General features: G+C 45.1%; 1 protein-coding gene across 6 annotated transcripts in view; it reads left to right on the forward strand.

Annotated features, from left to right (window-relative positions):
- The window catches only part of PLA1A (phospholipase A1 member A), a 38,903-nt gene extending 17,162 nt beyond the window's left edge, over window positions 1-21,741 (forward strand). For 3 of the 6 annotated variants that reach the window (XM_027105597.1, XM_027105580.1, XM_027105588.1), the window contains 6 exons: window positions 2,274-2,363; window positions 11,608-11,775; window positions 13,154-13,243; window positions 16,719-16,827; window positions 20,453-20,617; window positions 21,295-21,700. In XM_027105597.1, the coding sequence (XP_026961398.1) occupies window positions 2,274-2,363; window positions 11,608-11,775; window positions 13,154-13,243; window positions 16,719-16,827; window positions 20,453-20,617; window positions 21,295-21,379 (707 nt within the window). In that variant the 3' untranslated portion in view covers window positions 21,380-21,700. Of the gene's footprint in view, window positions 1-2,273; window positions 2,364-11,607; window positions 11,776-13,153; window positions 13,244-16,718; window positions 16,832-20,452; window positions 20,618-21,249 lie in introns of those variants that run through there. The other 3 variants (XM_027105561.1, XM_027105571.1, XM_027105606.1) reach the window with 3 other exon arrangements.
- The last annotated feature ends 311 nt before the right edge of the window (window positions 21,742-22,052 follow it).

Below are 22,052 nucleotides of genomic sequence, written 5' to 3' on the forward strand. Positions count from 1 at the left end.
TCCCCTCTAAGCTTCTGTTGCAGTGAGGAGTTTACTAGCATGATCTTGAAAGTCTCTTCCAGCTCTGTCATTCTCTGAAGACTGAGATGAATGATTTTATTTTTAGCCAGCAGCAGAAAGGAGGATTCTCATTTGTGGACCAAAACTGTTTGGTCATGAGTCTCACTCTGATTCAACACTAAGCTTTGTCTGAGGTAGTACTCAGAGGGCACTTCTGCCTGGGAAAGTCTTTCTGCTTTTTCAGGGTGAACATGCCTGGCCCCAGGAAATTGGGGCATTCCACTCCTGGGGCAGGTACTCAGACCTATCAGGACTTCCCTCCTCCCCAGAGGATAAGGCCAGCCCTCAGTCTAGTGAAGAATGAGAATTGCCCCCTCCAGTAATGAGTGGCACAGTCAAGAACCCCCAGCTCTGAATCCATCGTGACCAAATGAAGCTCTTCTGACCAGCGGCCAGTCCTCTTCATTTCTACTCGACGTCAAACACCCACAGAGTCTGGTACCAGGCCCCATGCTCAGTGTGTTGGATACAAGAAGAAATTACATTTGTCTCTGACCAGAAGAGTTTGCAGTTCAACTGAGAGATGGCCATGTCTCATTCCATTTGGCTAGAAGCCTTCTTTTAGCATTCAAGACTCACGGATTCAGGATTCTGGAAGAAACTCATGCAATTATATTATTCAACCCTCTTTGCCACCTCCATTTCACAGATAGGAAACCAAAACCCATAGCCCTCTGCTTAGCTATTAAGTTAATTAAACATGTCAATTAACAAGGTTAACGCCTTATATTCCTAAATTTGCTAAATAGGTGACTCATTGGTCCCTGATTACCTGTGCTGGGCCTCTCAGTCCCCTTCAAAGTTGGAGCCACTTCCTAATGTGATTAAAAAAAAAAGGCATTCCATTTGTTCAGTCGGTCTTTATGATCTATGTAGCAGGCACTGAGGATACTACAATGCACAAGGCACCAAATAAGATCCCTGCCCACATGGAACTTACAAGCTAGTCGGCAAGCATTCGTTCACTAATTTGTTCAATAAATAAGTATTTGGCACTAACGTGTGCCAGGTACTGTGCTGGTGTTGGGGATACAGCAGGAAAAAAGACGGGTAAAGGCCCTGCCGTGGTGGAGCTTACATACAAGCGAGGAGTCAAGATAATGGCCAAGGAGGTGATATTTGAGGTGAGACTTTTTGGATGAGAATGAGCCGGTACTGGAAAGAACGGGGAGAAGAACACTCTAGGGGGAGAGGACAGCCAAAATGAAAGCCTTGTGGGTGGGGACAGGCAGAAGAGCCACGTGGTTAGAGCACAGTGAGTGATGTGCTGAGAAAAGGGAGCAGGACCAGGCTGGACATGGCGAGGAGTTTAAATTCTATTCTATGCTCAGTGAGGAGAGGACGGCGATTTGGATTTCCTTAGAAGAATACTCTGGCTGCTGGGCAGAGAATGGACTGCCAGTGGGCAGTAAGGGAAGGCTCACTGGAGGGTGTTTGCAGTGCTGGCCTGGGTGAGGGGCACGATAGTGGCACGGGCGAAGGTGGTGGCAGTAGAGATGGAGAGAAGTAGAAAGACTCAAAATATATTTTGGAGGTAGAGCTGACCCAACAGATGATGGGAGAGGATGAATTCTAGGTCATCACTTAACCCCTGGATAGATGACGTTAAGCAAGTAATACACGCTCAGTTGCTTACAACTGTGATAGATAATATGAACAAGAAAATCAGGGTCTTTGGCAGCTGAATCTGACCAAGTCTGAAGGGTCAGATACAGTCACAACGATGAGATGCAGGCTACAGCCTCTCAAACTCATCTCTTTGTAGCCAGATTATATTTCTGCTCAGTCATGAAAGCACAAAAATATGTGGGAGACTGGAAATGTGGTCTCACACACACATATCTGAACTATCACTTGAAGCAAAATAGAAAGTATTCAACAAGGAAATTTACCGAACTTATTATAACATTTACTGATTCATAAAAACTTATATTAAGGGATATTTTTCTTGATTTTATTAGGCAAATATGAGTATCTTCTTATAAATGTATTCTTAGCTTCCTTTCAGCACGGCAAAACCTGTTTAGAAAACCATCTGAGGGCTAGTTCTGTAGTCTCCCAGCACTTAGGAATGAAGTGGGCACCCATTCAGCACAGAGAGGGGGTGGGCCCCCAAGGTCAGACCTCAGGCTCTGCTGCCGGTGGACCCTGCTATGGGACCTGGAAAATAGGCCCCTGCAGTAAGTGGGTAACGGGGTTCTGCCTCCTTGCAGATTTGGGTATTCGGATTCCTGTTGGACATGTGGACTACTACATCAACGGAGGCCAAGACCAACCCGGCTGTCCCACCTCCATTTCTGCAGGTCAGAAAGCCAGAGAGAGTTGATGTATGGCTGCCCCAGAGACTGGAATTTACCAACAGGCTTCGTGTTGAGTCAGCCAGTATGGGCCATAGGGGGTCTTCCTTACAGTATCCTTTGCTGTGTCCCATCAAGCTTACTCAGCACTTATTAAATGGATGTCTTTGGAGCCCAGGTATTCTAGGGGAGGAGTGCCTGAAATTAAAAGCCTGCTCCATATTTAGGCTCCCTCCCCACTTCTTAGGCCCTGCTGTGATCCAACGTCACTCAAGCCAATAACTTCTCTTCTTCCTGGGCCCCACTTTGTGGCAGAGTCCACAGTAGCTACATCCTCTGCAGAACCTCGCTGTGGCAGAAACAGACTGAGGTGCCCAAAGCTAGCTAGCTGAAGGATCAATTCAGTGCATGACCATTTCCCCAAACTAACTAAATTTAAGTTCTCTAAAATTGCTTTCAAGATAATCTTCTTGAATACATTCAGTGAATATGCATTTCTTCTCTTCTAAATGTATTCTTCTGGAATGTTCTTTTTGGATATATTAATTGAATATATTCTTAGCATAATTTTAAATTTATCAAAAGCTAAGCGTTGAGGCTTCCCTGGTGGCACAGTGGTTGAGAGTCCGCCTGCCGATGCAGGGAACGTGGGTTCCTGCCCCGGTCCGGGAAGATCCCACATGCCGTGGAGCGGCTGGGTCCGTGAGCCATGGCCACTGAGCCTGCGCGTCCGGAGCCTGTGCTCCGCTATGGGAGAGGCCACAGCAGTGAGAGGCCCGCGTACCGCAAAAAAAAAAAAAAAAAAAAAAAGCAGCTAAGCGTTAAGGATTGTGTAGTCTTCTTATATTCTTATGAATATAGCCAACCTATCAACATTTCATATGGGAATTTCATTTTGATTTTTGATTACTATGTTTTTAACCTTTTCCTGCTTTACCAAAATTTTAACATTTTAAGGATTCTTTTGACCACTGTGTTGAGTAACCACTAATCCAAACTTATCAACTTTACTGATTTTCCAAAAACATGTTTCTTTTAACAATTCATAAAATTTTTCAGCAATTCCGATCAGATGGGATGGTTTGATTTTAATGGCTTTTGAAAATTTCTTTGGCATTTTAATTGGCCACTTTTTTTTCTTCATAACACAATCTGAGAAGGGAAGACACAATCTGTGTCTCCCAGCTCCCTGTTATAGCTAGAAGGAGGTCGGCCATAGACAGTGTTCCAACTCTGGGGGAAAGGAAAGTCAGCAAGCAGCTCAGACTTGGTTCTGGTCCCAGAGAGGGGGTCCCAAGGTGAAAGAAGAGTCTGAAGACCCTAAACCCTGGAGTTATGGCTCATTATAGACCTCTTAGCCCCAGCAAATTCATTCAGTGTGAATTATTACAAATTTTAAAATAGTCAACAAAAGGGGGAAAGTGGGGGTGGGTGGTGGTGGTGGTGGTGTGATGAACTGGGAGACTGGGATTGACATATATACACTAATATGTATAAAATAGATAACTAATAAGAACCTGCTGTATAAAAATAAAATAAAATAAAATAGTCAACAACAACAATAACCAGAAAACCAAGTGTCTGTTATATTGGGACATTTGGCAAATTCAGTGTATCAGTCACTTGGTGAGGTGAACCTCAACACCCTGGCTTTCTTTTTTTTTTTTTTAGGTGGGTTCCAATTTTTATTATTGTTGTTAATAATAATACAATGAATGTGCTTACACACCAACCCTTCCCCTTTCTTTTTTTTTTAACATCTTTATTGGAGTGTAATTGCTTTAAAATGTTGTGTTAGTTTCTGCTATATAACAAAGTGAATCACCTATATGTACACATATATCCCCATATCCCCTCCTTCTTCTTGCGTCTAACTCCCACACTCCCTATCCCACCCCTCTAGGTGGTCACAAAGCACCGAGCTGATCTCCCTGTGCGATGTAGCTGCTTCCCACTAGCTATCTATTTTACATTTGGTAGTGTATATATGTCCATGCCACTCTCTCACTTCGTCCAGGCTTACCCTTTCCCCTCCCTGTGTCCTTGAGTCCATTCTCTACGTCTGCGTCTTTATTCCTGTCCTGCCCTAGGTTCATTAGAACCTTTTTTTTTTTTTTTTAGAGTCCATATATATATGTTAGCATACGATATTTGTTTTTCTCTTTCTGACTTACTTCACTCTGTATGACAGACTCCAGGTCCATCCACCTCACTACAAATAACTCAATTTTTGTTTCTTTTAATGGCTGAGTAATATTCCATTGTATATATGTGCCACATCTTCTTTATCCATTCATCTGTCAATGGACACTTAGGTTGCGTCCATGTCCTGGCTATTGTAAATAGAGCTGCAGCGAACATTGTGGTACACGACTCTTTTTGAATTATGGTTTTCTCAGGGTATATGCCCAGTAGTGGATTCCTGGGTCATATGGTAGTTATACTTTTAGTTTTTTAAGGAACCTCCGTACTGTTCTCCACAGTGGCTGTATCAATTTACATTCCCACCAGAAGTGCAAGAGGGTTCTCTTTTCTCCACACCCTCTCCAGCATTTATTGTTTGTAGATTTTTTGATGATGGCCAGTCTGACCAGTGTGAGGTGATACCTCATTGTAGTTTTGATTGCATTTCTCTAATGATTAATGATGTTGTGCATCCTTTCATGTGTTTGTTGGCAATCTGTATATCTACTTTGGAGAAATATCTACTTAGGTCTTCTACCCATTTTTGGATTGGGTTGTTTGTTTTTTTGATATTGAGCTGCATGAGCTGCTTGTATATTTGGGAGATTAATCCTTTGTCAGTCACTTTGTTTGCAAATATTTTCTCCCATTCTGAGGGTTCTCTTTTCGTCTTGTTTATGGTTTCCTTTGCTGTGCAAAAGCTTTTGTTTCATTAGGTCCCATTTGTTTATATTTCCATTTCTCTAGGAGATGGGTCAAAAAGGATCTTGCTGTGATTTTTGTCATAGAGTGTTCTGCCTATGTTTTCCCCAAAGTGTTTTATAGTCTGCCCTTATATTTAGGTCTTTAATCCATTTTGAGTTTATTTTTGTATATGGTGTTCGGGAGTGTTCTAATTTCATTCTTTTACATGTAGGTGTCCAGTTTTCCCAACATCACTTATTGAAGAGGCTGTCTTTTCTCCATTGTATACTCTTGCCTCCTTTATCAAAAAAAGGTGACCATATGTGTGTGAGTTTATCTCTGGGCTTTCTATCCTGTACCATTGATCCATATTTCTGTTTTTGTACCACTACCATACTGTCTTGATTACTGTAGCTTTGTAGTATAGTCTGAAGTCAGGGAGCCTGATTCCTCCAGCTCTTTTTTCTTTCTCAAGATTGCTTTGGCTATTTGGGGTCTTTTGTGTTTCCATACAAATTGTTAATTTTTTTGTTCTAGTTCTGTGTAAAATGCCATTGATAGTTTGATAGGGATTGCTTTGAATCTGTAGATTGCTTTGGGAAGTATAGTCATTTACACAATGGTGATTCTTCCAATCCAAGAACATGGTATGTCTCCCATCTGTTTGTATCATCTTTAATTTCTTTCATCAGTGTCTTATAGTTTTCTGCATACAGGTCTTTTGTCTCCTTAGTTAGGTTTATTCCTAGGTATTTTATTCTTTTTGTTGCAGTGGTAAATGGGAGTGTTTCCTTAAATTCTCTTTCAGATTTTTCATCATTAGTGTATAGGAATGCCAGAGATTTCTGTGCATTAATTTTGTATCCTGCTATTTTACCAAATTCATTGATTAGCTCTAGTAGTTTTCTGGTAGCATCTTTAGGGCTCTCTATGTATAGTATCATGTCATCTACAAATAGTGACAGTTTTATTTCTTCTTTTCCAATACGGATTCCTTTTATTTCTTTTTCTTCTCTTATTGCTGTGGCTAAAACTTCCAAAATTATGTTGAATAAGAGTGGTAAGAGTGGGCAAACTTGTCTTGTTCCTGATCTTAGAGGAAATGGTTTCAGTTTTTCACCATTGAGAATGATGTTGGCTGTGGGTTTGTCATATATGGCCTTTATTATGTTGAAGTAAGTTCCCTCTGTGCCTACTTTCTGGAGAGTTTTTATCATAAATGGGTGTTGAATTTTGTGGAAAGCTTTTTCTGCATCTATTGAGATTATTATAGGTTTTTATCCTTCAATTTGTTAATATCGTGTATCACATTGGTTGATTTGCATATACTGAAGAATCCTTGCATTCCTGGGATAAATCCCACTTGATCATGGTGTATGATCCTTTTAATGTGCTGTTAGATTCTGTTTGCAAGTATTTCGTTGAGGATTTTTGCATCTATGTTCATCAGTCATATTGGTCTGTAGTTTTCTTTTTTTGTGACATCTTTGTCTGGTTTAGGTATAAGGGTGATGGTGGCCTTGTAGAATGAGTTTGGGAGTGTTCCTCCCTCTGCTATATTTTGGGAGAGTTTGAGAAGGATAGGTCTTAGTTCTTCTCTAAATGTTTGATAGAATTCACCTGTGAAGTTATCCGGTCCTGGGCTTTTGTTTGTTGCAAGATTTTTTATCACAGTTTCATTTTCAGTGCTTGTGATTGGTCTGTTTATACTTTCTATTTCTTCCTCGTTCAGTCTCGGAAGGTTGTGCTTTTCTAAGAATTTGTCCATTTCTTCCAGGTTGTCCATTTTATTGGCATAGCGTTGCGTGTAGTAATCCCTCATGATTCTTTGTATTTCTGCAGTGTCAGTTGTTACCTCTCCTATTTCATTTCTAATTCTGTTGATTTGAGTCTTGACCCTGTTTTTCTTGATGAATCTGGTTAATGGTTTATCAATTTTGTTTATCTTCTCAAAGAACCAGCTTTTAGTTTTATTGATCTTTGCCATTGTTTCCTTCATTTCTTTTTCATTTATTTCTGATCTGATCTTTATGATTTTTTTCCTTCTGTTAACTTTGGGGTTTTTTTGCTCTTCTTTCTCTAATTGCTTTAGGTGTAAGGTTAGGATGTTAATTTGAGATTTTTCTTGTTTCCTGAGGTAGGATTGTATTGCTATAAACTTCCCTCTTAGAACTGCTTTTGCTGCATCCCATAGGTTTTGGATCATTGTCATTCGTTTCTAGGTATTTTTTGATTTCCTCTTTGATTTATTCTGTGATCTCTTGGTTAGTCAGTAGCATATTGTTTAGCCTACATGTGTTTGTCTTTTTTACATTTTTTTCCCTGTAATTGATATCTGGTCTCATAACATTGTGATTGGAAAAGATACTTGATACAATTTCAATTTTCTTAAATTTACCAAGGCTTGATTTGTGACCCAAGATGTGATCTATCATGGAGAATGTTCCATGAGCACATGTGAAGAAAGTGTATTCTGTTGTATTTGGATGGAATATCCTATGAATATCAATTAAGTCCATCTTGTTTAATGTGTCATTTAAAGCTTGTGTTTCCTTATTTATTTTTATTTTGGATGATCTGTCCATTGGTGAAAGTGGGGTGTTAAAGTCCCCTACTACAATTGTGTTACTGTCTGTTTCCCCTTTTATGGCTGTTAGCATTTGCATTATGTATCGAGGTGCTCCTATGTTGGGTGCATAAATATTTACAATTGTTATATCTTCTTCTTGGATTGATCCCTTGATCATTATGTAGTGTCTTTCTTTGTCTTTTGTAATAGGCTTTATTTTAAAGTCTATTTTGTCTGATATGAGAATGGCTACTCCAGCTTTCTTTTGATTTCCATTTGCATGGAATATCTTTTTCCAACCCCTCACTTTCAGTCTGTATGTGTCTGTAGGTCTGAAGTGGGTCTCTTGTAGACAGCATATATACAGGTCTTGTTTTTGTATCCATTCAGCCAGTCTATGTCTTTTGGTTGGAGCAATTAATCCATTTACATTTAAGGTAATTATCGATACATATGTTCCCATTACCATTTTCTTAATTGCTTTGGGTTTGTTATTGTAGGTCTTTTCCTTCTCTTGTGTTTCCTACCTAGAGAAGTTCCTTTAGCATTTGTTGTAGAGCTGGTTTGGTGATGCTGAATTCTCTTAACTTTTGTTTGTTTGTAAAGATTTTAATTCTCCATCAAATCTGAATGAGATCCTTGCTGGGTAGAGTAATCTTGGTTGTAGGTTTTTCCCTTTCATCACTTTAAATATGTCCTGCCACTCCCTTCTGACTTGCAGAATTTCTACTGACAGATCAGCTGTTAACCTTATGGGGATTCCCTTGTATGTTATTTGTTGCTTTTCCTTTGCTGCTTTTAATATTTTTTCTTTGTATTTAATTTTTGATAATTTGATTCATATGTGTCTTGGCGTGTTTCTCCTTGGATTTATCCTGTATGGGACTCTCTGCACTTCCTGGACTTAACTATTTCCTTTCCCATATTAGGGAAGTTTTCAACTATAATCTCTTCATATATTTTCTCAGACCTTTTTTTTTTTTGTCTTCTTCTGGGACCCCTATAATTCGAATGTTGGCACATTTAATGTTGTCCCAGAGGTCTCTGAGACCGTCCTCAATTCTTTTCATTCTTTTTTCTTTATTCTGCTCTACAGTAGTTATTTCCACTATTTTATCTTCCAGGTCCCTTATCCGTTCTTCTGCCTCAGTTATTCTGCTATTGATTCCTTCTAGGGAATTTTAAATTTCATTTATTGTGTTGTTCATTATTGTTTGTTTGCTCTTTAGTTCTTCTTGTTCCTTGTTAAATGTTTCTTGTATTTTCTGCATTCTATTTCCAAGATATTGGATCATCTTTACTATCATTACTCTGAATTCTTTTTCAGGTAGACTGCCTGTTTCCTCTTCATTTGTTTGGTCTGGAGGGTTTTTACCTTGCTCCTTCTTCTGCTGCATATACCTGTTTTCTCATTTTGTTTAACTTACTGTGTTTGGGGTCTCCTTTTTGCAGGCTGCAGGTACATAGTTCCTGTTGTTTTTGGTGTCTATGGTCAGTGGGTGAGGTTGGTCCAGTGGCTTGTGTAGGCTTCCTGGTGGAGGGGACTGGTGCCTGTGTTCTGGTGAGTGGGGCTGGATCTTGTCTTTCTGGTGGGCAAGGCTGTGTATGGTGGTGTGTTTTGGGGTGTCTGTGAACTTAGTATGATTTTAGGCAGCCTCTCTGCTAATGGGTTGGGTTTTGTTCCTGTCTTGCTAGTTGTTTGGCATGGGGCGTCCAGCACTGGAGCTTGCTGGATGCCCTATGCCATGCCCAGCTCTGTTGGGTGGAACTGGGTCTTAGCATTGAGATGGAGATTTCTTGGAGAGTTCTCGCCGATTGATATTACGTGGGGTCAGGAGGTCTCTGGTGGTCCAGTGTCCTGAACTCAGCTCTCCCGCCTCAGAGGCTCAGGCCTGACACCAGGCCAGAGCACCAAGACCCTGTCAGCCACACACCTCAGAAGAAAAGGGAGAAAAAAAGAAAGAAAGAAATAATAATAAAATAAAAAAATATATTTTTAAAAAGTAATAATAAAATAATAATAAAAACAAGAGAGCAACAAAACCAATAAACAAATCCACCAATGATAACAAGTGCTAAAATCTATACTAAGATAAATATAAAAATCAGAAACAAGTCAGTCACAGACAGCAAACCCCAAGTCTACAGTTGCTCCCAAAGTCCACCGCCTCAATTTTTTGTTGATTCGTTGTCTATTCAGGTATTCCACAGATGTAGGGAACCTCAAGTTGATTGTGGGGATTTAATCTTCTGCTGCTGAGGCTGCACAGAGAAATTTCCCTTTCTGTTTGCACAGCTCCTGGGGTTCAGCTTTGGTTTTGGCCCTGCATGTAGGTCGCCCTCAGGCATCTGTTCCCTGCCCAGACAGGAGGGGATGAAGCAGCGGCTGATTAGGGGGCTCTGGCTGTCTCATGCTGTGGGGAGGGAGGGGTACAGTAGTTATAATTGGAATGCAGGGTGAGCCTGTAGCAGCAGAGGCCAGTGTGACATTGCAACAGCCTGAGGTACACCATGTGTTCTCCCAGGGAATTTGTCCCTGGATCACGGGACCCTGGCAGTGGCGGGCTGCACAGACTCCCGGGAGGGGAGGTGTGGATAGTGACATGTGCTTGCACACAGGCTTTTTGGTGGCTGCAGCAGCAGCCTTAGCGTCTCATGCCCGTCTCTGGGGTCTGTGCTGATAGCCGAGGCTCGCGCCCATCTCTGGAGCTCGTTTAGGCGGTGGTCTGAATTCCCTCTCCTCGTGCACCCCGAAACAATGGTCTCTTGCCTCTTAGGCAGTTCCAGACTTCTTCCCGGACTCCCTCCCGGCTAGCTGTGGTGCACTAGCCCCTTCAGGCTGTGTTCACGCAGCCAACCCCAGTCCTCTCCCTGGGATCTGACCTAAGCCTGAGCCTCAGCTCCCAGCCCTGACCCGTCCTGGCGGGTGAGCAGACAAGCCTCTCGGGCTGGTGAGTGCTGGTCAGCACCGATCCTCTGTGCAGGAATCTCTCCACTCTTCCCTCTGCACCCCTGTGGCTGTGCTCTCCTCTGTGGCTCCAAAGCTTCCCCTCCCACCACCCTCTGTCTCCTCCAGTGAAGGGGCTTCCTAGTGTGTGGAAACCTTTCCTCCTTCACAGATCCATTCCCAAGGGGCAGGTCCTATCCCTATTCTTTTGTCTCTGTTTTTTCTTTTTTCTTTTGCCCTACCCAGGTACGTGGGGAGTTTCTTGCCTTTTGGGAAGTCTGAGGTCTTCTGCCAGCGTTCAGTAGGTGTTCTACAGGAGTTGTTCCACATGTAGATGTATTTTTGATGTATTTGTGGGGAGGAAGTTGATCTCCGTGTCTTACTCTGCCATCTTGAAGGTCTAACGCATTGGCTTTCATTGATGGACTGTGAACTGCGGGGGACTCCCTTGATTGTCTTGTTGCTGGGTTGTGTATAATGAGGTTGTAAAAAATTGGTTGTGTGGGTGATGCTGAAGAAGGTAAAAATGTGCAGACAGATATCCGTTTTGAGAGGGAGGATTGGGATCGCCAGCTCTCTGTATGTTCCCATTTTCTTAAAGAGAGTTTTTATGATCGTGGAAGAATGGGTGTGTATGTAAACAATTTTCTTGGTAAATTAACTAAGTTACCCAGGAAAGTTAAAAAGAAAAGTGAGAGTGTAGTAACCATGTTCATTAATATTTTTAAAATGTGGCTCCAGGGACATCCCACGTATTTATAGCCTGTTGGAGTATAAAATTCAATAAAATTACAGTAAGTAGCATGGAGGGAGTTTCCATTTGTCTTGAACTGAAACCTTCGTTGTGTTCTTTTTGCCCTGTTCAGGCTACAGTTATCTGATCTGTGATCACATGAGGGCTGTGCACATCTACATCAGTGCCCTGGAGAATTCCTGTCCATTGATGGCCTTTCCTTGTACCAGCTACAAGGTCTTCCTTGCTGGACACTGTCTGGATTGTTTCAACCCTTTTCTGCTTTCCTGTCCAAGGATCGGTAAACGCTACCCCTTTGGCTTCCTTTGACAGTTTGGGGAAAGTTCAAATCTTGTCACCTCTTTAAGTCCTGATCTCCTATGGTCAAGAGGTCTACCCGAGCAGGGTAAAGAAAACTTAAGCAATGAGTCGTTCAGCCTGTCCTCACCTGGAAGGTGGTGTTTAGCTCTCTGCATCCCACCCCTCACCCTCTATACCACTGCCTGATGCCATACTGGCTCTGCACACAACCCCCCCCCACACACACAGGCACTGGCAGGTAAGTCCAGCCTCAGGATGCTCTCCAGAAGCACTGGTATAGTCCAGATTGTCTGTACCCACTCTCAGACCCGATGCTCACCATAGGTCTTCCTCGCTAGGCCAGCCATTCTCCAATTCCTGATAGGCTGTAAATCCCCAAGGCTGGCACACTGTGCCCACCTTAGAGGTGTGAGACCTCATGCCGGCTGGAGGGGTTCCTAACTGCCGAGTGGCCTGGGCACACTCGTGGATGATCCAGGCCAGTCTGGAGAGAAGGGCTCAGGAAGGCTGAGGCTCCAGCCTCAACTCACCCTGTGCAGATCATGGCTGTGAAAATCCTGGGGTCATCCAGTGTGGAGGGCTCCAGGAAAACGCCTGGGTAGTGTAAATGGGTCTTCCCCCTCCCTCACTCTCCCACTTCCCACTCCTGGCTGCCACTCAGAACCGCAGCAGCCTGCCATTGCTTATAGAAATGAAATTAATATCAGCTTGACAAAATGTTAAAGCAGGGGTGGTTTCCCATAATAAAGCGAATCAATATTACTTCCTACTCATCGGGCATATGTCACTGTTTCCCACAGATGTGATGGACCAGACGGTTTAACAACCACTTCACACTGCCCCGCCTCATCTCTCGCTAGCCTTTCCCTTTTTTCCAAACACCACAGGGATGCTAACTACTTATACCGCCAAGAGTATTTCATGTTTCCTCACCCTGTGTCCCTTTGCCCAGACTGTACTTTCTGCCTGGAATGCCCTTCTCTGACTTGCCAACCACTATTCTTCAGCTCAAGCACCTCCCTGTGCTCCAGTGCACAGGATACAAACGCCACTAAAACAACTGTCATATAGATTGTTTTGCAAGTTGAAGACATCATTTCAAATTTCTTATAAATACTCCCTGGGAATGGGCCAGACAATCTGCAGAATGTATTTGTTGTCTACCTGTATGTTTATTCCCATCTGGATGGGGTCGCTTGTATCCCAGGACTCACCGCAGGGCACGGCGCATCATGAGTATACAGTGGAGTTGTCTGTGGAACAAATGGGTGCATGAATTAATCGATACATGGCTGGGTGCTGTGAAGCCCTGAAATGGCCTCCTCAGGGCTCTGCTGTCTTTGCTTCTCTATCTCTAGGACTGGTGGAACAAGGTGGTGTTAAGATAGAGCCACTTCCCAAGGAAGTGAAGGTCTACCTCCTGACCACTTCCACGGCTCCATATTGCGGTGAGTGCGGGCAAATGAGCTGCTCAGCTCTGCCAGTGTGCTGTCCAGCTGAGTCCAGGGCTCTGTCTTGGGCTGTGTCCAGCCCAGCATGGTAGCTGAAGTGGGAGGTGAAGACCTGGGGCAAAAATGTCATGGGAAGGGAGAGGTGGGGGACAGCAGCTACTGGTCTTAGATAGAACCAAAACTTTTCAGAGCTAGCCCAAACCACTGCTCTGTGGATGAAAACTTGGCGGCATCTTACCTTACTGTCGGTACACTGGTCTTCATTCCTCCCCACCCCGCCATGGAAACCTGCCTTCCAGTGTAGGTTCTCTCTGGAGTGGTATTTGGGAGTACCTTTTGGATTTCTCCTTCCTGCATGCATTTCCCCCTCCTTATTGCCCATCCTATGTGTCTCCCACTCTGGCAGCCCTCCTAGGTCGGGGTCCACGAGGAATACTGAACCTTCATATACATATTCCAGCCATTTACTATGGCTCCTAACCACTGCATTTCATTGAAGCTAAGATGCCAGCGATTGTGAGACATGTTTAATGTGAGAGAAATGGGCGTCTTAGTATCTATGACATACATTACAGGCTGAACCATCCTCCTTCCCTATGCTATTTGCATCTTAACTAGGTTGACTATACTTCCTGATTTTGTTATCCTGTTATCCTGGTTCATTGTGTGTTCAGAATAGAAGTACGCTGGTTTGGAGGGGACATTATATGATCACCTAATTCTAAATGATTTTCTGATCAGCTGGTGTCTGGTTGGTTGGTGGAGGGGTCTTTGTGGCTATACATTCCTGGTACTAGAGGGCCTGGTGAAGTGTGAGACAGAGCTCGAAGCTCAGGCTCTGTGGTCACCCAGACCTGGATCTGAATTTCGGCTTCTCCATTTACCAGCTGTGTCATCAGGAACAAGTTTTTTTTAACCTTTCTGAACCTCTATAGACTTATGTGGAAAATGGGAAAAATAACAGTACCTATTTCAAAGAATCAATTGTGAGGATAAAATAAAATACATAGTACACAATCACCAGCACAGTGACTGGAACTCAGTAAGTAATAACTCCCTTCCCTCTGTCAACGGGAGAATTTGGGAGATGAGGTGGGGGTGTTTCTAACTTCATGCCAGAGAGAATACGTGGCTACTTCTTAGGAATAAAGTGGGTTACAAGAGTCACCTGTGGGCTTTCCACATGTATCAGCTCATCTGAGAACCCAGCCCCGAGCGGTGATGTGCCCAAGGCTGCGTGGGTGGGTGAAGAGGTCAGCATTCAACTCCAGGTCTTCTGACTCCAAAACCTTTACCTTTTCCAGGTCATCATCTGCCTCCATACTTGTGTCTCTGTCCCCTCTTCCAAGAACCTGCTCTTTTCAGCTGTATTTCTCAGTTAGGTCAGCCTGAGGGAGGACTTTGTCCGGGTCGGAGGTGGGGCTGCAGGAACCAGACATCCCGTTTCTACTTCCAGCTCCAGGGCAGCTTCGCGACAGCTCCTCTCTGTCCGCATAGCCTGAGGAACACCTGGAAGTTAAAGGCATTTTTAGGTCCCTGCTAAGGGTGATTCACCAGGCCATACATTTTCTGACTGTTTCATTTTTGTTGTGAGACAAAAGTATGGCTTTTGTCTCCCCATTCCCCCAGAAGTATGGCTGTGTCTGTTCAAAAACCTCAGCGGACCTGCCTCTTCTGAGCCTTCCATTCTGAGCATCAGAGCTGGACCCATCCTCTCCTGGGGGTGGGAGGTACGGGGCACCCACCGGGTAGCCCACCTGGCAGCTCCCGCTCTCACCCACTCCCAAGCCATCATGGCACTGAGCTCCCATCACCCAGCACTCTTGGCCTGCAGTCACCGTTGGCCTCTGCCAGGCAGGCACCAGAATGGACAGAGAATCTTCTCCAAAAAATCATTTTTCTCACAATATTACTTTTCTCTTGTAGAGCAATGTTTCACCCGAAATGTTTTCTCCCCATCACCTCATTTAATCCTCATCATGTTCTGTGAGGTGATGTTGGGGGTTATTGATTATAGATGAAGGAACTGAGGCACAGAGAGGTTCAGTGACTTAGGCAAGGCGATACAACTAGTAAGCAGCAGGCCTGGCCTTGGACCCATTTCCCCTGGCAAACCATCCAGGGCTCATGAGCTGTTTCCCATGTCATGTCCCCAAGCAGGTCGGATTTCACTACCAGCTCCTACCCACCAAATGTTAGCAGACCTGGCCCTCCTAGGGCTTTCAGGGTAATCAGAGAAGAGAGAAGCAGAACCTCAGGAAACTTTCTTAATCAGTGATACATGCTGATAAAGGAAGAAGCGATATAATATATCAAACTCAGCCCAGAGAATTAAATTCCTAAAGCTATGTAAGTTAGCCGTTTTTCCACATTGCAAATATCCACTCCAGTTCAGCCCTTGCCCATCAACATAACAATCTGCATCCGTAATAAACAACTGAGAAAGAGAGACAGAAGGGACGTGGCATCTGACGTTTCGCTCTGTGGAGCGGGGAGCACATAGCGCTCCCTTGTCTTCTTGTGGGTTCTTGGCAGTGAGTCCTGTTACTAACCCCATGAGCCCCGATGGACCACATCACTCCTCCAACTTAGAGCTGACTCTCCTTAAATTCACTTAGTCCTTCCTCCCAATGTTCACCCATAAAACATGACAAACGAAAAAGTACAGGTAGGGCAGAGCTCTAGCTATGTCCCAACCACCAAAGGAGTCTGTGAAAATGTTCGGAGACCGAAGTCACTGCATGGTGCCACCAGATGGGCTTACCCCTTAGTGAGGAAAGGATGGGGTGCTGGGGAAGCTGTAACCCTTCTAAACCTCTCTTGCCAAAGGGGCAGCAGGTCTGGGGATATCACCGTGAACCAGGCTGCTCAGCCAGTCTGTGTCGAAAATACCGGCTTTGAGAGCCTCGGTGTCTGTGCTGCCCAAGCAGGTGGAGATGCCACACAGGCACCCAGCCACCACAGAGAGGGCAGTAGTCATCTCCTGCACACATGGTGGGTTCCCTGACACAGGGGGTATGCTAAGGCGGGGAGGGGCGTTGCTCTATTTTATGAGTTAATTGTTTAGTATAAGATAGACCCTTTTTGGTTCTTTCAAAATCACACCATCAGGATAATGTCACTCGTTGGTAACAAAGAGTGACACAGTGCCAAAGAGTGGCACATTCTAGGATTACAAGTAATAATAAAAACTCTCATGTATTGAATGATTCCTAGGCACAGGCACTGTCTAAGGACTTTATATGCATTAACGCATTTAATTCTCATTCAGACCTGTGGGGTATGTAATTTATTATCCCAATTTACACTAGAGGAAGCTGAGAACCTGCGACAACAGGTAATCTGCTCCAGGTCACACAGCTGCTAAGAGCGAGAGCGAGATTTCCCAACTGCCCTGCTGCTCTCTGGGACATTTTGTGCATTGCACCCACTGACCTCTGGCCCAGTTATCTGCTCTGCTTTGGTTTCCTAGTGCATCACAGCCTTGTGGAGTTTTACTTGCTGAAGCTGAGAAACCAGGACACCTGCATCACGGTCACCTTCCTTAGCAGCAGTGTCACCTCCTCGGTCACGATCACCATGTACGTAAGTGTCCCACATGGCTGGCTTCTCTCCTTCCATTTACATACATGCACATATATGCCAGGACAGGCACTGTGTGATCACTGATGGGTGGGTGGAGCCAGCTGAGCTGGGGAGGGGGGTGAGGGTGGCACCTGCCACAGATGGACCCACAGATACAGGCTGGGCAACTGTTCCAGGTTCAGGATCAGTACTGGGTCCAAGTATAGTGTATTCAGACAATAGCAGACAAGCAGGCAGACAGCAGTAATGGAACGTCCCAACAGGTGGGGAGAGTTTGGGGATTGGGTCCCTGATAGGAAACAGCATCAGGAATCCAGGCAGGGGTCATTAGGGATGTCAGCAAGTAGGAAGGCCTCAGCCATTGGCCCAGGGAGGGCTGGCCAGAGCCTGGGAAGCACCTACTCCTGGGCGGAGGGATGGGAGGAGAGGGGGGCAGTACTAGATGGGTTTCTAGAACAGACTCTCAGGCAGAGGGTCAGTTAGCAAATGAGTGCAAGGTGAGGACCAGCAGGGTTGATGCTGAGTGGTGCCAATCCCTAGAACTGGGGCTGATTTCCTTTCTTTGTTGGGTCACACTTGGGCCTCGCAGCTGGTGAGACCAGGCTTGAGGTAAGCAGGCAGAGAGCCTCAACTGCAGGGAGCCGCAAGCCTGGCAGGGGACAGGAACTCAGCAGCAGTGGTGCATGTTTCTTTAAAAAGTCATTGGGGGCTTCCCTGGTGGCGCAGTGGTTGAGAGTCCGCCTGCTGATGCAGGGGGCACGGGTTCGTGCCCCGGTCCAGGAAGATCCCACATGCCGCGGAGCGGCTGGGCCCGTGAGCCATGGCCGCTGAGCCTGCGTGTCCGGAGCCTGTGCTCCGCTATGGGAGAGGCCACAGCAGTGAGAGGCCCACGTACTGCAAAAAAAAAAAAAAAAGTCATTGGTTAGTTACTCACAAGCCAGCAGGAGACAGACTAATCAGATAAATCACTGTCTCAGTCAGGGCTCAGCCTGGAAACCAGAGCCCAAGCCAGGCAGTCCCATAGAAGGAAATTAACACAAAGAGCTAATTACAAAAGTGTGGGGAGAACTGAAAACCCGAAAGGAGGATGGGGAGGCAATGCAGAGATCAGCAAAAGGAGTCACTCCACCCCAGAGCTCGAGGGACAAAGCCAGGTGGTGTTGGTAGAACAAGGAATGGGATGGGCGGTGCAGGGTGGGAATGATTGGCAGGAGTGGGAAGCAGGGAGGAAATGCAGCTCCTCCAAATCACTGCCTGAAGCAGCGTCCCGCCTGTGCAGGGGAGCCTGAGAAGTGTGGTTTGCAGGGGGATAGATGGAACACAAACAGGGACGTGACCAGTGCCCATACACAGAAATGCACAATTGTCAGCAGTGGCAGGGGCTACGAGAACAAATAAGATAGAGCCTGACCAAGTGTGAAGAAACAATGTTTGAGTTGAGATCTGAAGGATTTGGAGGATCCTTCCCACCAGACCAGGGGTTAGTGAGATATGACATGGGGAGCAGACAGCAGTGGGACCAGGCATGGGGAGAGGAGGCTGGAGGGGCAAGTCAGGGTCAGACCATGCCACGCCTGGAAGGACAGGGTAGGGATTTGGGGTTTTATCCTGAGAGCAGTTTGGAGAGCTGCTGGGAATTTTAAACGAGAGAGTGATGGGATCAGATTTGGGTTTGGAAACATTTCTCAGGCTGCAGTGATGGATATTAACTGCTGTCAGGGAAAGACAAGTTTCTGCTGGGAGGAGCTCCCGTCTGGGCTCCCAGACACTCTCCCACCAGGCAGTGCTCCAACTCACCCAGGCCGCACAGCACAGGACAGCAGGCAGTCAGGATACCCACACAGATCTTGGGGTGCCCACGTGAGCCTTGCAGATTATAGCTGAGTAATTTTCATTAGATCAGTTCAAGGTCACGTTACTTCTGCAAGGGTGTTTTTATCACCTTTCCAGCCCACTGGTAGATGAGCTGACACTGGCAGGAATCATGACAATGACACACAACTCTGGCTGCTTGTTAGAACCACCTGGAGAGCTTTAAAGAATACTGACAGCAAGCCCCACTCCAGACCAGTAGCAGTAGAATCTCCAGGTATGGCTTCAACCACTACACTGTTAGAAGCTCCCTGAGTGATCGGAATGGACATCCACAGATTCCTTCTTTTTTCTCCCCAAAGAGATTTGCATTATTGTTTTGAAGAAGGCTATCAGAACATGATTATCTTCAATTCCTTGGTTCTTGTTTCCTCTTGCAGAACAGAAATTTAAAAGAAGGGAGGGGGTTTATGTGTGGTCTTTCCCCTACTTTCTATAACTTTGTGAAACCCCAAGATTTCCTTCCAATTAGAAAATTTACCTGGGCCAAGTCCCCAGGCCACTCACTCACAGTGTCCTTTGTAGCCCTTCTAGTTTGCAAGCTCTCCATCCAAGCAGACTCTTAAAGTGAATAATCTTCTTATTTTTTCCTCTGAAATACTTCAAAACACTTTTTTTTTTTTTTTTTTTTTTTTTTTTGCGGTACGCGGGCCTCTCACTGTTGTGGCCTCTCCCGTTGCGGAGCACAGGCTCCGGACGCGCAGGCTCAGCGGCCATGGCTCACGGGCCCAGCCGCTCCGCGGCATGTGGGATCCTCCTGGACCGGGGCACGAACCCGTGTCCCCTGCATCGGCAGGCGGACTCCCAACCACTGCGCCACCAGGGAAGCCCCAAAACACTTTTGAAATCTAAAAAAAAAAAAAAATAAAAAAAAATAAGAAAGAAAGAGAGAGAGAGAGAAGGGAAGAAAATGGGACAGCTTTTAAACAAAGTTTTACCGAATCTTCCTCAAAAGGACAAAACAAACTATATGACTAATCCTGGGTTAGAAAGTACACAAAGAAGACATTTCATCAGTATGAAGAGGCCAGAAAGGAAAGGGAAACCATGCTCACTTGAGACAACACCCAGTGCCGCCGCGGAGGGGAAAGCGGCGCCTTCCGGGCTCTCCCTCTTTCTCACAGTCCCTCTTTCTGAGCCCAGAGGGGACTGGAACAGGCCAGAGCAGGGCACAGGGGGGCGGGGGATGGGGGGCTGGCTGGGGCTTAGACCTAGGGCTGTGTGAGTCCAAAGCCACAGCTGGGAGACCACACCTGGACTCCACCGCAGCTCTGTCTGGCTTCGAGGCCCGTTGTTTGTTTGTTCATTTGTTTCCATCTACACTTTCATACTCAGTCTAAAATAGAGTAGTCCTCACACAAACTTCTTGGAACTGAACATCCTAGAAGAGGCCTCCACTTCCAGGTAGATGGACCTGAGACTGAAGATATTCACTAATCAGAATTCAGATCTTCACTAACCTGAATTCAGTTCTTCACTAACTAGGACCCTTTCCCAGATGTGAAAATCCAAGGGCTACTATTTCGCGCAGGGTCCACTTATTCACTTTCAAAAAGCAACACCTATTTTCTGCATCACATTCAAAGCTGTGAGGGTGTGGGCCGAGGGGCTGGTGAGGGTGATGCAGAAGACCGTGGAGCCCACCTTCCAGGAACTAACTGACCGGGCTACCCGCAGAGCCCCTATGAGCCAAGGGGAGGCAAAGGCCAAACGTGTGCGGCAGTAAGTTACTTTGCCTTTCCCTTACAGACCTAGACAGCAACGCCACGGGAAAGGAATCATAGCTCACCCCAGCCCTCAGTGCCAGATAAACCAGGTGAAACTCAAGTTTCAGCCTTCCAACCGAGTTTGGAAAAAAGACCGGACTATCGTTATCGGGATGTTCTGCACTGCTCCTTTGCCCGTCCATGACAAGTAAGCCCCGTATCCACCCCGCCCCAGACACACCCACAAGGATCAATCCTGACCTTAGATGTGACACTTGTTGAGGTGCAATCTCATCACGGGTATGAGCTTCCTTGATGCAGAGGTGACAGAAGACCCAGGGTTTTCCTGAACCTCCTGCAGGGCCATCTTGGGTTGGGATGCTAAGAAGACAAAGAGGTTGGACTTTAATTCCCCATCCCCACTTTAATATAAGAAACTCCATTTTATCTGAAATATATATATTAAATATGTATAGATAATTATAACATACAATATATATAAAATATATATTTATATATATACATATATGTTTTATTACCTGCTATACTTAGTTTCTCTGTAAGATTTTATTGGAACAAACATTGCTCATTGCATATTTCCCCTTCTTTAGCCTCCACTGGTCACAGTCATGCGTGTGGATCCAGAATCCCTGTCCCCTTTACCCCACCTCTAGTAGGCATTTAGAGTATTAGCCTTACCACACCTGGCCCTTGGAGGACAGGAGTGGGCTCCTGGTAATCCAAGAGTAATCATCCCATAGACGATTGTAGAATTCTTTCACCTGACATCACGGAAACACAGGCGCACGCAACTCTGAGCCCTCTCTCCCGACCAATCAGGAACCTGCCCTGAGGACACACCTTCTTGTTGCTCTTCTCTTGCAGTAGAAGGACCGTCTGCTTACCTGAGCCAGTGAACTTACAAGCAAGTGAGACTGTTTCTCATGACCTGAAAATAACCTGTATATAGTTACATAAGGGCAGGATACATCTCCCTGGATTGGGGGTGGCGGTTCAACTTATTCTAAGCCATTACTACTAAGAAAGAACACAAAAGTCTTGGTTATTTTCCGCATAATTAGCTACCTTAGAGAGGAGAGAGAGCTCATTTTACAGAGCTTTATCTCCATTGTGAATTTAAAGAAGCTTACAGAGATACCATTTCAACTTTCCTATTCATACTTAACTGCAATTGCCCCATATCCTTGGACATCTGTACCTAGGATTCAACAGAAACATATACAGGAAAAAGGCTCTTTTTTTTTTTTCAAATAAAACTCCATGGAATATCTGAATCGTTTGTTTTATTGGTATGGAATTCTGTTATGTACAGAAAAGGTGATTTACAGTCTGTGGGATTGGAGAAAACAGTAGATGCTGAATTCTCTATATTAAAATAGCAATTGTGGGACTTTCCTGGTGGACCAGGGGTTAAGAATCTGCCTTCCAATGCAGGGGATGTGGGTTCGATCCCTCATTAGGGAACTAAGATCCCACATGCCGCAGGGCAACTAAGCCCCGCGCACCGCAACTAAGAGCCAAGGCAGCCAAACAAATAAATAAATGTTTTTTAAAAAATAGCAATTGGAAAGAAGTGCTTGGTATAAGAGAGGGGGTGGAGGGTGGGGAGGAAGATGGTACCA

This window comes from Aethalodelphis obliquidens, unplaced genomic scaffold (genome assembly GCF_003676395.1).
Source record: "Aethalodelphis obliquidens isolate GAN/ISIS:26980383/991018 unplaced genomic scaffold, ASM367639v1 scaffold1, whole genome shotgun sequence".
Classification (NCBI taxonomy): Eukaryota; Metazoa; Chordata; class Mammalia; order Artiodactyla; family Delphinidae; genus Aethalodelphis; species Aethalodelphis obliquidens.